This window comes from Lynx rufus, unplaced genomic scaffold (genome assembly GCF_022079265.1).
Source record: "Lynx rufus isolate CCGP_SWC_20201006 ecotype Redwood Valley unplaced genomic scaffold, mLynRuf1.p SCAF_2, whole genome shotgun sequence".
In the NCBI taxonomy this organism is placed as follows: domain Eukaryota; kingdom Metazoa; phylum Chordata; class Mammalia; order Carnivora; family Felidae; genus Lynx; species Lynx rufus.
The window spans coordinates 222,238,193-222,253,063 of NW_025814834.1; the positions used below are offsets into that span (position 1 = coordinate 222,238,193).

The 14,871-nt window shown below is 58.4% G+C and overlaps 1 protein-coding gene across 1 annotated transcript; it reads left to right on the plus strand.

Annotated features, from left to right (window-relative positions):
* Nucleotides 1-5,797: 5,797 nt before the first annotated feature.
* Nucleotides 5,798-7,825, plus strand: FNDC10 (fibronectin type III domain containing 10). The gene has a single exon (XM_047083442.1). It carries the CDS (start codon nt 5,798-5,800, stop codon nt 6,482-6,484), a length of 687 nt encoding a protein of 228 aa, XP_046939398.1. The 3' UTR covers nt 6,485-7,825.
* Nucleotides 7,826-14,871: the final 7,046 nt, after the last annotated feature.

The window sequence follows — 14,871 nt, forward strand, 5'->3', positions numbered from 1 at the left end:
CACTGTTCGTGCGTTCGAGCCCCACGTTGGGCTCTGTGCTGACAGCTCAGAGCCTGGAACCTGCTTTGGATTCTGTGTCCCTCTCTGCCCCCTGCTCATACTCTGTCTCTGTCTCTGTCTCTGTCTCTCTCTCTCTCAAAGATTAATAAAACATTAAAAAAATTTTTTTAAATAAATGTATGTTACCAAAAAAAGATAATTAAAATTCATACATTTAAAAAAGAACAGGGGCACCTGGGTGGCTCAGTCAGTTAAGCGTCCAATCCTTGATTTTGGCTGGGGTTGTGATCTCACGGTTCCTTAGATGGAGCCCACGTTGGGCTTCGAGCTGACAGCGCAGAGCCTGCTTGGGATTCTCTCCCTCCCTCTCTCTCTGCCCCTCCCCTGCTCACTCGAGCTCTCTCTCTCTCAAAATAAACTTTTTTTAAAAAGCAAGAATACCCAGAACACTTATGAAAAACAAAATGAAGGGGTTATGAGCCCTACCAGATGATAAAGCATATTCAGATCCAAATACTTAAAACAGTGTGCAACAGAGCAGAACCCAGCAATACTGCATGGGACTCCTCTAGGGATTCCTCCCACACCATAAGCCATTTAATAAATGAAGCTGATTGGAGGCTTGTGCCTTACACCAGAACCAATCCCAAGTTGATCAAAATCAGACCTGGAATAGATAAAACCAAAACAGCACAGGGGGTGGGGGACAGGGAACCAAAGGAGAATCCACACCTTTTTTTTCCCCTAAAGATTGGATTTTTAAGTAATTTCTGCACCTAACATGGGGCTTGAACTCACAACCCTGAGATCCAGGGTCAGATGCTTAACTGACTGAGCCACCCAGGCTCCTAAGGATCCCTTTTTAACATCAAGCTGGAAGGCTTTTCTAAATATGACCCCAAATCCAGAAATGATAAAGGGCGTTACGTTTTACCACATACACATAAAGCATTTTTGCCTGGTGGAACCGTTACAAGCAGATCCAAAAGGCCACAAACTGGGAGAGGTGTTTGCAACTTAACATTACAGATAAAAGGCTGGGACGACACAAATTGGTAAGATGGAGAGGAAATGGGTCAAGGACACAAAAAGGACAGAAAATACATTTTTAAGTGAAGGTTCCTGTAGTTTTTTAAAGTCAAGAGCCCCCCCCCCCCCCAACACACACACACCTGGGACGCTTCCAAAAGGGGGAGGCTGCTGGGCCCCACGTCCTGGCGCCTGTGCAGTACCCCGCACGGCCGGTAGGTGGCGATGCCCAGCCCTGCGCCCCCTCCCGGAGCAGGTGTGACGCGCTCGCTCGGGGTCCTGAAGCCCAGTTAGTTCCATTGCTTCCAGGGCATCTTGGCGCAGGTGCACATGGCGTCCGTTCTAGGGCTGCGTGTGCGGCAGTGTGGACGCTATCAAACCACGGAAGCAGCTTGCCATCCACAGGGCTCTGCCACGTAGTTCCCGCGTGCATCTCAAAGGCATATCATCAAGAAGAGAAGGCAAGAGGAGAGAGCATTTAGTATGCTACGACTGTAAACAGGGGCCTGCACACCCTTATCTGCTGACACGCTAACCGCCTGTGGAGGGAAACACGCATTGCTGACCACGGTGGCTGGCTGGGCCGTAGGACAAGGTTCACCATACTTTTATAATGTTGTATATGTGAGTCAGGTTTTGCCTCTGCAAGCAAAAAAAAAAAAAAAAAAAAATCAAATGATGAAATAAACCAACAATTAGGAAAGCAGAGTCCTGTTTTCAGTAACAAGGTGGGTTCCGGCACTTGAAAGCCCTCAATGAAACGATGGGAAATCTGTGCAAAATATAAACAGATGACCATTGGAGTGTGGCACTTCAGATGGAGAAGTGCACGTGTGCAAAAGGGCAGCCCTGAGCCGGAACCGCGGGAGCTGAATAGAGGCCTGCCGCCCTCCCTCCCGAAGGCCAGTCCCAGCTGAACTTCCCCAAGTCAAGTCCCTCCTGACTCCACAGGAGGCCTGGGAAACCATGTGTTCCCGTCACAGAAGCGGTTCCCCGGGTTCTTGGTCACAGCCCCAGGCTGTGGTCCCCACCTTGCCAGCCTCTGGTGCCTCACACTGACCCCTCACCAGGAGCTGGGTCCCAGGGCTGTGTCTAGGCCCCCCAGGCACAGCTGGAGGCAAGGGACGGCGGGACCCGCTACCCACCGTGCTGCCTCTGAGGCCCCTCTGGACCCAGCCGGGGTGTGGGAGGTGGGACCGGGCAGAGATGCTCAGATCTGCAGGGAGGAGCCGTCAGGCCGAAAGAATGACCTGGGGGTCCTAGGAAAGAGAAGGGGTCCGTGGAGGAGGAGGAGGTGAAGTCGGTGAGGTTGGCAGGGCCCGCTTAGGACCTCCAGGTCACGCATCCAGGGGACTCCGAGGTGCACAGTTAGAAAATAGGTGTGTCGATGTTTAGGCAGGAGTTTTCCTGGCTCCAGTGGCCTTGAAGTTCGGGGGCCTCCTAGCCTCGGGCAAGGCTGGATCCGGAGCCTCGGAGCAAAGAGTCTGTGCAGGTTGCTTGCACTTCTCAGGGGTCGGCTTCGTTCTCAGACCAGCTCTTCCCACACCTCATTAGGGCTGCAGCAGCTGGCAGTCCGTCCCCTCCAGCGGAGCAAATGCCCCTTCCCGCGCCCTTCGGCAAAGGCCTCGAGGCCAAGGAGATCATCGTCTGAGAGACCAGGCCCGGGTGCCCCGCCAGCCCGTGGGCGGGGGAGGGAGGGTGAGGACGGAGAAAGGAGGTTCCCAAAGAGAAATGAGGGGTCACTACTCCTGGAAGTCGGAAGGGGGGGCAGGTGGGCACCACCAGGGTTTCAGCTTCAGTTGGCGTCTCTCTCACTTCAGCCTGGCTGCACCCCAGTGGCCAGCCTCCGTGCCTGCAGAGCCCAGGCTCCTTCCCCTGGTCTCCCACGAGCCTGCCCAAGAAGGTGACCCCAGGCAGAAGTGGGGGCCACCTATTCCAGCCCACCCCACCCCGCCTCTGGGGGTCCTGAAAGGTTGGTGAAAGGAAAGCTGGTGTGTGTGTGTGTGTGTGTGTGTGTGTGTGTGTGTGTGTGTGCTTTTGGCGGGGTGGGGGGAACTTTGAGCGATGGGCCACGTGGTCTGTGCACGGGAGGCAGGCGGGCTAAGCTGATGGATGTGCACGGGTCCTGCCCACGTGCCTTTTCTGCTGGCGGGGAGGCCACCGGAGCCGCACTCAGCTACCTGGGGAGGGAGCGTGCTGACCCTCGACCTCCTCCTCCCCTCCCCTTCATGGAGCAGAGATTACAACAGGCCCAGATGCTCCCACAATCCCCATTAGCCCTTATATTTCTGGGCAGGGGGCGGCTGAAGGGGGTTCTCATTGGAAGTTCTCAGGACTGGTGGATCCGGGATCACAGATGGACTGCCTCTGGGGGGCCAGAGGAAAGGGCCCCAATCCTTCCACTTTCCCCTCAGGCTGTGGCTGGTGGCAACACAGAGCCACGCCCTGGGACTGGGTGTCAGGAAGAGTACAGTAGCTATTCTGCTGGCCATTGGCAGGGGCAGCCATGGAGGTGGGTGTGGAGGTTGATGTGGGGTGTAGGCTGGTTGGGGGGGTGTCCCTTGTGGTCTCTGGGGACAGTTCCTTTGCTTCCAGGGCCCAGAACTTCACATGGGAAGAAAGCCTTTCTCACGTCTGCCCTCCCCAATCCTGCTGCATCTGAACAGAACTCACACAGGGACACGCGGGCACAGGTCTCCCCTCCCTCACTCGCTCTTTGCCCACAGTAGGCAGGATGCCCTGGACGGAGCAAATGCCCACGTGGGGGGACAGCAGAGCCTTCAGCCTCATGGTCAACCCTTCCACCCGGCCAGGAGTTGCCCTGACCAGGAAAAGCTCTGCAGTGGTGAGCCCCCAGCCTCAGAACAGGCTCAGGTCACGGACACCAGAGTCCCCAGAGAGGCATCAGGCTGGATCTAACCAGATCTCCACCTCGCCACTTTGCAAAATGCTGAACGGCCCTCCTATTTCTGCCTGGCTCTTCTCCGTGGGGTGGACTGGCAGATTGGCTACCCGTAGGTCCTCAGGCCCAGAGATGCCACAGTAGTGGAGATTTGGGCCACTGGAGAGAATGGGGCCTCCCCCACCCCCACACTGTCGCCTGGGGCAAAGTGACTGCAGGAGCTTCAGGCTTCCATGGGAAACCGCAGCCCAAGGAGCTCGGGGTAGGGACATAGAAGTTCCTAGATCATCATCACTTTCTGCTTCCCTGTGGAAGCGCTCAAGTCCCCCACCGAGCTGGGGCAGTCCGAGCCCAGGGCCCTCCATGCCAACAAGCACCCCTCCCCAAATCTACCCACAACCCTTCCCCACGAGGTGTAGAGGCCTGGGGAGACCCTTGCAGGGTCCCAACCAGCTGGAGGGGCCTGGTGTTGGGGTCAGGGTCCTCCAGGCTGGTAATGAGGCATGCTGGGTACAGGGCTTCTGACCCTCGGCCTCAGGTTTTGGTAGAGGCCTTGAGATCTAGCGCTGCCCTAGGACTTTCTGGGATGACCAGAATTATTAAGGCTGGGGGTGGGGAGCAAGGATTCTGTGAGTGCTGCAGCCCACATAGTCCCTCCTCTCTCCCCCAGGTGAAAACAGCACGTGGGAGGTGCTACAGGGAACACAGGGTCCATGAGACAGTTGCCAGGGACTTCTTGTCGCCTCCCTTCCCAGGGCAGAGTAGCCCCTCAGACAGAGACATGTCCCCTGCACCTGACGTGTTTCTGCTTCAGGTCCCTTCAGGTCAGGCGGACCCCCAGCCCTGGAGGGGTGTCCTGAGAACCGGGTCCTCTAGGCAGGGACAGCACTGAGGGGCTGCTGTCTTGGGCTGGTCCTGAAGACAAGAGTAGGAGAAGGTATGTGTCCGTCCTTCCCCGGGGATGCGCCAGGTGAACTTGTTGGGGGCTGTTCCCTTTGCCCAGCCCTGACCCCCTCCCCAGGGCATGGGGGGAGGGGGGCTAGCCCAGGGTCATGCGTGGGAAGGGAAGAGAGAAGTAGAGGACTGATTAGAGCAGGGGATGCTCTTTGATGAGAAGCTCCATTCAAGTTTTCATCAAAGGAATCCTCGTCTCTCCGGTGCCCCTCCCGCGTGGGCGCTGCCTGGTCTCTAACCCGGTGAAGTAAAGTGTCCGTCTTCGGCCCCTCCTCGTCACTGCAGGCCGACCCTTACCCTGGGTCCCCACCGCGTATCTGGGGAATGGGGCAGCCGAGGGCAGAGTGACCCGGACTCCTCAGCGTTCCACGGCGCTGCCTCCTCTCCCTGTCCGGAGGCGCTGCCAAGGGCGGTCGAAGAGCGGCTCTCGGAGGCCACCACTCCCCGCCCCGTCCCCCCCACCCCGGTCCCCAGAGAGCCTTCGGAGACGCCTAGAGGGGGCGAGGAACGGGCGGAGAGCCGCTCGCTCGGCGACAAAAGAAGGGACAGGCGGCGTGGACCGCGCGCGCGCGTGCGCGCGGGGCCCGTCGCATCTCACCCCGCCCCACGCGCGGGGCCGGGATCTCCAGGCCGCGCTGGCCACCCCCTCCCCTCGGCGATCCACCCTCCGGGGGCCGCGGGCCCGCGAGGGTTAAGGGGGGTGGGGCGTGGGGCGGCCCCGCCCCCGCCGCCACGCCGGGTCCGAGCGCGCACGGGGCGCGGGGGCGGGTCGGAGCGGGCGGCGGCAGCGGCGGCGGCGGAGGGCGCGGCGCGCCGGGGAGCGCGGGGAGCGGCGGCGGCGCGGCCCGCGTGACCCTCCGCCGCGCCCGTGAGCCCGCGAGCCCGCGCCCCGCCGCGCCGCCCAGCCGCAGGATGCGCGCCCCGCCGCTGCTGCTGCTGCTGGCCGCCTGCGCGCCGCCGCCCCGCGCCGCCGCCGCCGCCCCGACGCCGCCGGGCTGGGAGCCGGCGGCCGACGCGCCCTGGTGCCCCTACAAGGTGCTGCCCGAGGGCCCCGAGGCGGGCGGCGGGCGCCTGTGCTTCCGCAGCCCCGCGCGCGGCTTCCGCTGCCAGGCGCCCGGCTGCGCGGCGCACGCCTCGGCCGGCCGCTCGCTGCGCGCCAGCGTCCTGCGCAACCGCAGCGTGTTGCTGCAGTGGCGCCTGGCGCCGGCCGAGGCGCGCCGCGTGCGCGCCTTCGCGCTCAACTGCTCGTGGCGCGGCGCCTACACGCGCTTCCCGTGCGAGCGCGTGCTGCTCGGCGCCTCCTGCCGAGACTACCTGCTGCCCGACGTGCACGACGGCGTGCGCTACCGCCTGTGCCTGCAGCCGCTGCCGCTGCGCGCCGAGCCCGCCGCCGCCGCCGCCCCGGAGCCCGCCGGGCCCGCCGAGTGCGTGGAGTTCGCTGCCGAGCCGGCCGGCATGCGGGAGATCGTGGTGGCCATGACGGCGGTGGGCGGCTCCATCTGCGTCATGCTGGTGGTCATCTGCCTGCTCGTGGCCTACATCACCGAGAACCTCATGCACCCGGCTTTTGGGCGCCCCGGCCTGCGCAGGCAGCCCTGAAGCTCCGGGCGGCCCACCGGGGCTCTGCCTCCTCGAGATGGGCGCCCGCTCCCCACTCCTCACTCCTGCTCCCTCCTTAGGATCTTCACGCAGGGCCCACCGGAGACCGGTAGGGCCTTGGAGTCATCGCACGACCTTCCTAGCCCGGCCTCTGCCTCCCAGACTCCAACTCACTCGGGACTGACCCTTGGGCCTGCGCAGGGGTGCCAGCCTCGTCCAGGGCTCTCCCTGCTTTCCAGAGGCCTTTTTAGGGGCCACCAGGACATACAGCCCCTTCTAGCAAGAGCCATTGGCACCCCCGGGTCATCACCCTGCACCTCCAGCCTGTGCCAAGTTGGAAAAGGAACAGGCTGTCGTCATCGCTTGGTCACTGTGTGCTTTGCTGGCTCGACGAGGTCCCTTGGAGCCTGTCCTCTCCCCACCTCACCCCAGTGGGCTTAGATTAGCTTCGTGCCTTAGTGTCTCTGGCCCACTGCGGAAGCCAACCACCCGTCCTGTGCTGTCTGAGGGTGTCCGGTGGCCCTGGTACTGGCCGGCTTGTGTGTGCTTCCGGCCAGGGCCCCCTGGGGAAATTCCCCCCCCCCCTTCAAGCTTTGCAGGAGCCTCAAGTGTGGGTAAGCGTTGTCCTGTGTTGTCTTCCTACTCTGGTGTGTGACACGCCGGAACCATGATGTAGCAGCAGGCAGGCCCAGCCTTTCATTGCCACGTCCAGGGGTGAGTGTCCTCTTACCTTGTGTGAAGCTGGCGGCTCTCCAGGGCTGCCCCTCATTCTGTTTTGTGGGTACTGCCTCTGTCGAGGGCTTTACGTGGTGAGTGAGGGCAAGTGGCTGGAAAGAGGGGTCTGGTTGGAAAGGACAGCGTTGTATCCAGAGGGTGGAAGGAGGGAGGCCGGCCTCGCCCAGCAGGACTTGCCTCTGTGGTCTGGGTCCCAAGCCTGGACCACAGCATGATGGACAGCACCGCCCCACCCCTTCCCTGGGTTGGCAGTCAAGAGCCAAGGACTTGGCTGGTGATGCCGCTGCCCACGGTGGATGGAAGGCCGGCCCTGCCCCTTTCTGGGAAGACGTGAACCCCCTGGCCAAGGTTGCTTCCTGAGCTGGGCACCGGGCATCCCCAGGAGGGGTGAAGCTCACTTAGCTCTCCAGGAGCCCCTGACTGTGACCACATCCTGGACCTGGCACTTCTGGAGTCACTGTGGCCAACCCCTCCCCGCCCTCACCCTAGGTCCTGGCTGGTGCCCCCACAGTGCCCGCTCCCTACCTCTCTGTCTTTGCTCTGCCTGCCCTTGGCATGGCGCTGGTCAGGTGCAAGCCTGGCGTCAATGTCTAAACGTCCATCATTTTAGACCAAAACCACTGTCTTGTGTGTTTACTGGGGAGGAGGGAGGGAAGGGTGCAGGGTGAGGGGAAGAGGTGGCTTCTCCTCCCAGTCCCAGGGCAGCCTGCCCTTCCAATTTGGGGCTGGAAAAGTATCTCCTGGGCCTGTGGTATTTGGGGGGGAGGTGGTTGTGGCACTGTCTACACTTGGAAGTAGTCCAGTCTCACGGGTGACCCAGTTGAGCCGTGACACGTGCTAATGCAGCTCCAGGAGGGTCCTCTCCCCAGCCCGGGCCTCCCCACGCAGCGCTAGAGCCGGGGAGAGGGGGACCTGGGGGCCGCAAGTGGAACGAGCACTGGATCACCACCCATCCTCCCAACAGCCCGCCCCCTTCTTGGCTGTCCTTGAGATGCTGGAGCTGGCTGTGACCCTGAAGAGCAAAACCAGCTGGGGGCGGGCCAGGCTGTGAGGAGTGACTCATCCCTGTGGAGGGGGCAGGGTGCAGTGATGTGTCTGTCTAGACAGCTGGGGCAGGAGTGGGTTCTGCCTCCAGAAGCTTTCATTCCGACTTCCTGGGGGCCCTTTGCCTGCTGCAGCACCCACCCCCACCGCCCCCCACCGGTCACGTGCTTGGGCGTCTTCGACAGGGTAGAGGTGGGAGCCCTTGGCAGCTCTGGTCTGAGGAAGCCTGGCGTCTGCCATCAGCTCCTGGGTGCCGTTGGGTTCCGGGACCGGAGCCACTGGGAGGCTTTGTGAGGCCTGCCCTCATCCCGTTCTCCCCCTTCCTTGGCGCTCCACCTGGTTTGGGGCCCCTTTGTGGGTTCCAGCTCATACCAGCCGGAGCTACAAGCAGGTCCCATGCGCCGCTTGGCCAGGCTGGTCGGCACTGACCTGCAGCCTTCTGCTCCGTACGGTTTCACTCCAGGGGCTCCTGGAAGGACTGGAGTCCGACTGTGGGTTTGCAGAGGCGAGCGGCCCTGCCCCGGCGCGGTCCAGTCGGCGAGCCTCGGCCTGGGGGCTGCCCCGGAGCTGGTCTGGGTGGAGCGCTCCTGCTTCGGAGCTCACCGTTATCCTCACCAGTGCTCCCTTCCCCCCTGGCCCCACCGTCCTTCCAGGGGCGCAGGGGACACTCAGGCTCGCTCCTACCCCACCTGGCATCACCCCAGTCCGCCTGAAAGACTGACCGGTGTACCTTGTCCAGGGCGTCCCCTCCCCTCCATCCCTACCATCTCCTGGAGGAGACTCCCTCTCCTGCCCCCTTCTGTCTCTCTCCCTTTCCCTCTCGTGTGGCCTCTGCTCTCCTTGTGGCCACTCCAGTTCTGACTGGCCAATGGGTAGACATGCCACCCTCCTGTAATCTCCACGGCTTCCCTGTGTCCTGCAGGTGGGGTCCAGATGCCTCATTTGTCGGTTGAGACTGCCAGTCTCGCGAGTGCCCGGAGATACTTAAGCTTCTGACTTTCTGACGTGGAATATAAGTAACCGCTCTGGTCCCGAAACGCCGAAGGGCTGCCTGGCTGTCATCCTGGCCGTGCCGTCCAACAGCCGTGCGGCCTTTCAGAGCCTTGGTTTCCTCCTCTATAAAATAGAGACCGTCACAGAACCTAATTCACAGGCTTGTTTCAAGGCTCACATCGCTGTCCACGCCCACTTGGAGTGCCCTCTGGGCTGAGACCCCCAGGGCTACATCCCCAGCCGAACCGCACGCGAAATGTAGACATGCGGCCCTTCTTGAAATTCCCATTACGATGCCTTCTGTGTGCAAAACAGAACCCCTCATCCATCCCCTGCTCAGTCGCCAAAGCTGGTTCACAGCCTTTATTTCTCGCTTAGCGGGCAGGAGTGACCCACCGTCATCCTGTGAACACGCGCTGAGTGCCCCGGGGGGCTGGCTCTGCGGCCCCTGCAGCGACTGCATGACGCGGGACGCAGCCCGGGCAGCAGCAGCTCGCCCCGGGGCCCGGGTTCCTCGGGCGCTGGGAGGCCATTCAGGCGTCAGGCCTCACGGGAGCCGCCAGGTTTCCTCAGCGCTGGCCCCCGTGAGGATGTCATACTCTCGGAGGCTGCTCAGCTGGGGGCGGGGGGGAGGGGGGGAAGGTACACACAAGGCGGCAGACAGGATGAAAGGCGAATAGAGGAAAAGTCTCTTGACGGGCACATTGCGGTGCTGGCACTTCCCTGGTCATCTCAGGATTGGAGGTCAGGGCTGGTGGATCTGGTTTTCAGGGACAGTCGGGAGCTGCCGAGGACCCCGGCTTGGGGGACCAGCAGTTTGGCCCCTTCAGCCTGGGTCTATAGAGGCCGGGGACCCTGACACCCAGAGCCTCCCCAGACTCGCCACACCTCTCTGCTGCACCCATTTCGTTCCTCACTTGTCATTTTCTGTTTAGCTTTGCTAACCTAGGCAGTTAAGACTTTTATGTTTTCTGGACTTGGCTTTTTCTGCCACGCTTCCTTTATCTGTAGGGATGTTACTATGCTTCTCGTTCTCTGCTCTTCTCACGGTAAGTCTTCCTGGGATTCAACTGCCACTCTGTTCTGTTGGTCATGTAGAACCGAGACTGGTTTCCTCAGGCTCCTCGCTGAGTGTGGGTGGGCTGAGATAGCTTTCCTGACTTCCCGACTGTGTTAACACTGTTCAACACGTGGCCTCACAGAATCTGGGATCTGCCTTTTCTTTCCCCTTGTCCATTTTGGGGGGGCGGGGCACAGGGAGAGAGAGAGAATCAAGCTCCACGCTCAGCACGGAGCCAGACACCAGGCTCGATCCCATGACCCTGGGATCACGACCTGAGCCGAAACCAAGGGTCGGACGCTGAACCGACTGAGCCATCGAGGCACTGTGCCCCGTCCACTTTTATCTGGACTTTCTCATCCGTTGACCCCGGCATCTCTGTCCTGCTCAACTTGGATTCTAGTCCCACAAATTCTTCCACGCCCATTCCCTTCTTCCCTCGTTAGCAAGCACTCTCACGTGTCCTCAGATAATCTGCTTTTTAATTTACCTCCAAGTCGTGCTGTTGATCTTTACTCTTTACCCAACTCCGCGTCTGAGATTCGCCATGTTGCAGTATGCACAGACGTCTGACGGCTTCTCTGCCGCATACTATTCCTAGTGTCCTCGCCCCTCGGGAGAACACGGGTAGGTGCAATACAATCACGACGTTTCCATGCAAATCCTCAATCGTGCTCTTAAGCAGTTCTTGCCCACCCAAATACTACAAGAATACTTTCCTAGGGCGCCTGGCTGGCTCGGTCAGTATAGCATGCAACTCTTGATCTCAGGGTTGTAAGTTCAAAGGGCAAAAAACCCCGAAGAAGAAAGAGGACACGTAGATCTATAGCTTAGTACAGACTAGCATGTGTGAGGGAATTATGAGGCCAGCCAAAGAACCAACAAAAAGGATCAGAGGGCAAACTCCTAGAGTTCAAGCAGGGCCAGGAGCCTCTACCAACCAGCCAGAGCGCAGGCCTGCTTCCTGAGATTCGGTCACACACACATATGCTGCCTGACGTCGCTGTGCAGCTCACTGATGCGGTTTGTTTTTATCCTTTCTTTGGTTTCAATTATAGTTTCTCCTTGTATGTCTTCAATTTCACTAACTTTCTCTTCTGTAATGTCCAATCTACCATTAATTCCACCCAGTGTATTTTTCATATAGATATTTCAACACAAACCATAAAACAACAAATTGATAAGCATAGTTTATCAAGCTTCAGAACTTTTGTCCTTCAAAAGAAATTGATGAAAGGAGAAAATATTTATTTTTAAATGTTTATTTTGAGAGCGAGCACAAGCAGGGGAGGGACAGGGATAGAGAGAGAATCCTAAGCAGGTTCCGCACTGTCAGCGCAGAACCTGACTCGAGGCTCAATCCCACGAACCATGAGATCATGACCTGAGCTGAAATCAAGAGTCAGACACAACCAGCTGAGCCACCCCGGCGCCCCGAGGGAGAAAATATGTATAAATTACATGTCTGGCATATGTGTGTGTATATATATGTATAAACATAGATATAGAGCTTGAAATGTAACATGATGATAAATGTATAAATGATTTAGGCACTTCACCAAAGATGTAGAGCTGGCCAACAAGCACGTTAAAATATGCTCAATTTCATTAGTCTTTAAGTAAACATACACTAAGACTACATTAACATACCATGAGATACCACCTATTAAAATGTCTAACACGAAAAAGACTAATCATATCAAGTGTTGGCAAGGTAACTCCAACACTACTGGTGGGGACGTAAAATAGCACATCCACTTTGAAAACAATCTGGCAGTTTCTTAGAAAGTTAAATATACAAACATCTGACCTAATCATCCTACTCCTAGGTATTAACCCAGGAGAAATAAAAGACTGTGTCCATACAAAGGCTCACCTATGGATGTTCAAAGCAGCTTTATCTGTAATAGCTAAAAAGTGAAAACCCAAATGTCAGCAGATGGATAAAGTGTGGCCCACACACTCAATGGAATACTGCCCCGTAATAAGAAAGAGCCAGGGGCGCCTGGGTGGCTCAGTCGGTGAAGCGTCCGACTTCAGCTCAGGTCACGATCTCACGGTCCGTGAGTTCGAGCCCCGCGTCGGGCTCTGGGCTGATGGCTCAGAGCCTGGAGCCTGCTTCCGATTCTGTGTCTCCCTCTCTCTCTGTCCCTCCCCCATTCATGCTCTCTGTCTCAAAAATAAATACACGTTAAAAAAATTAAAAAAATAAGAATGACCCACTATTGATACATGGAACATCTCGCCTACAGGCACTCAGCAAGTGCCAATAGGGACAACAGCTCGATGTGAAGAAAAAAGCCATCTCAGCTGGAAACAGAGGTCTTAGCTCTTTAGAGCTGAGTCTGTGAATGTGGTGGGCAGAGCAGAGAGTGCTAAAAACAACGTTCAGAGTCACCAAGAACTAGTTGAATGTGGTGTTGGGAGCACAGAATGGCCGATGGGAGAAGGTGGGGGGAGTGGGGAGTAACGTTTCTTCAAGTTGGTGACATTTATCTGAATCTCAGTCCGAATCTCAGTCTGAATTTGGGGGGTGGTATATGCAGAGGTATATAAGGCATGAGACAAGCAGGTTGTTGTTGTTGTTGTTGTTGTTTAGTTGTTGGGCCACTAAGTTCTAAACAGGGAGCAGGAAGAAGGAGGTAAGAGAGCTTGCTACTGTCAGACCAAGTCTTTGAATTCCGGTTAGTAGGTTCTGAGCACCTAGGGAAGCCACTGAGGACTTTGGTCTTTAAAATGTAAATAACTCTCGAATTTGTTGTGAATGTAAAAGAAAGTACATGTTCATCATAAAAAAACGGAATCAAAGAATTCCAAAAAAATATAAAGGACATTCAAAGCACCCTTAATCCTACCACCCATAAATACCTGCCACCTCACTTTTAACATTTTGGTGTGTGTCCTTCTTATGTTCAAATAAGTAGACAGCAGGTGGGGAAAGTGTCCTCATTCCTCCTCATTCATCCCTCAAACCCCCAAGTTCTTTTTTTTTTTAATTTTTAAAAACATTTATTCATTTTTGAGAGTGAGACAGAGCATAAGCAGGGGAGGGGCAGAGAGAGAGGGAGACACAGAATCCAAAGCAGGCTCCAGGCTCTGAGCTGTCAGCACAGAGCCCGACGCGCGATTCGAACTCACGGACTGCCAGATCATGACCTGAGCCGAAGTCTGACGCTTCACCGACTGAGCCACCCAGGCGCCCCACCCATTTTATTTTTGAGAGAGAGAGAGACAGAGGGGGAGAGAGACACAGCATGAGCAGGGGAGGGGCAGAGAGAGAGGGAGGCACAGAACTCGAAGCAGGCTGCAGGCTACGAGCTGTCAGCACGGAGCCCGACGCGGGACTGGAACTCACGGACCGCGAGATCATGACCTGAGCCGAAGTCAGATGCTTAACCGACTGAGCCACCCAGGCACCCCAAACCCTCAAGTTCTTCCAAGTAAATGCTTCCTTGCTGCCGTCTGCCCTGTCCTCCCCCACCCCAACTGTGTCCAGCAGTCCTGAGAGTCTAGGGGCCGGGTTCTCAGCTTGTTTTCCCTGCAGACAGCATGAGCAAGGATAGGATACTTCAGTATCGGTGACGGTGGTCCCTCACCATCTGGCTTCTGGGTTTCACACGTCCTCTCCAACAGGAAGCCTCTCTTCCACCGTGCCTACGGTCACACCTAGCCTTTCGAATACCTAGTTCAAAAAGCCGCCACCCCCACGTCGACAGCTCCAGGCACCCCACTACCACAGCTGTTCCACTCCAGGGGGATCTCCAAGTCAACGCACAGAGTGCCCCTCCACTGCCGCCACCCTTGCATGGCCTGATTCCTCCTCTTACCCAGTGCGGCTCCCACGGGGGAGCATCGCCCTCCGCTTGCCCCCCCCCCTTTGTCGTGCTCCCCTAGAAAACACCAACTCCCTGTCCACTCTAAACCCGGATCCAGGCGGTGGACAGGGCTGGAGAATGACAAAGGGGGTTCCCTAGTCTGTTACACCGTGACCCTAAATCTCGAGCCCGCAGTGCCTCCAAACCGACCCGAGGACCTAGTCAACTTGCTCTCCCGCGGGTCCTTCACGGGTCCTCTCCCCAAGTGCTTCGTAACTTCACCTAAATGTTAAACTTGTAAGGGTTTTGAGGAGAGCCGTGCGCTGACGCTTGCGCGCGCCCCGGGCCGCAAGGCGGTTCCAGAAGAGGCGGCGGGGGCCCACGACAGAAGCGACCTGGAGCACTGGGGACTGACAGCGTGCGCGCGGAGCGGGTCTAGGGGGCGCGTAACGGCTCCGGCGGCAGGAGCGAGAGCCCGCGGTCCGGCAGGCCGGGGACAACGCACACAACCGACCCCAGCCGCTGTCGCGGCGGGCGCGTCACTCTCGACGACGACGGCGGCGAGACGTTCGGGGCGTCGGGGGCGACACTGCCGGCGACGGCGGCGGGGTTTTGTGACGTAGGACGCCAGCGCGAGGCTCCCGGGGGGCCCTAAGGCAGCCCCTGCGAGGGACGAGGGCCGCGGCCGCACACGCCCGGAGCAGCGGAGCGCTCGCCGGAGGCCCGGCGCCCGGGGGCGG

Coding starts and splice junctions, on each gene's coding strand:
- FNDC10 (XM_047083442.1), top strand. CDS start 5,798: ATGCGCGCCCCGCCGCTGCTGCTGCTGCTGGCCGCCTGCGCGCCGCCG.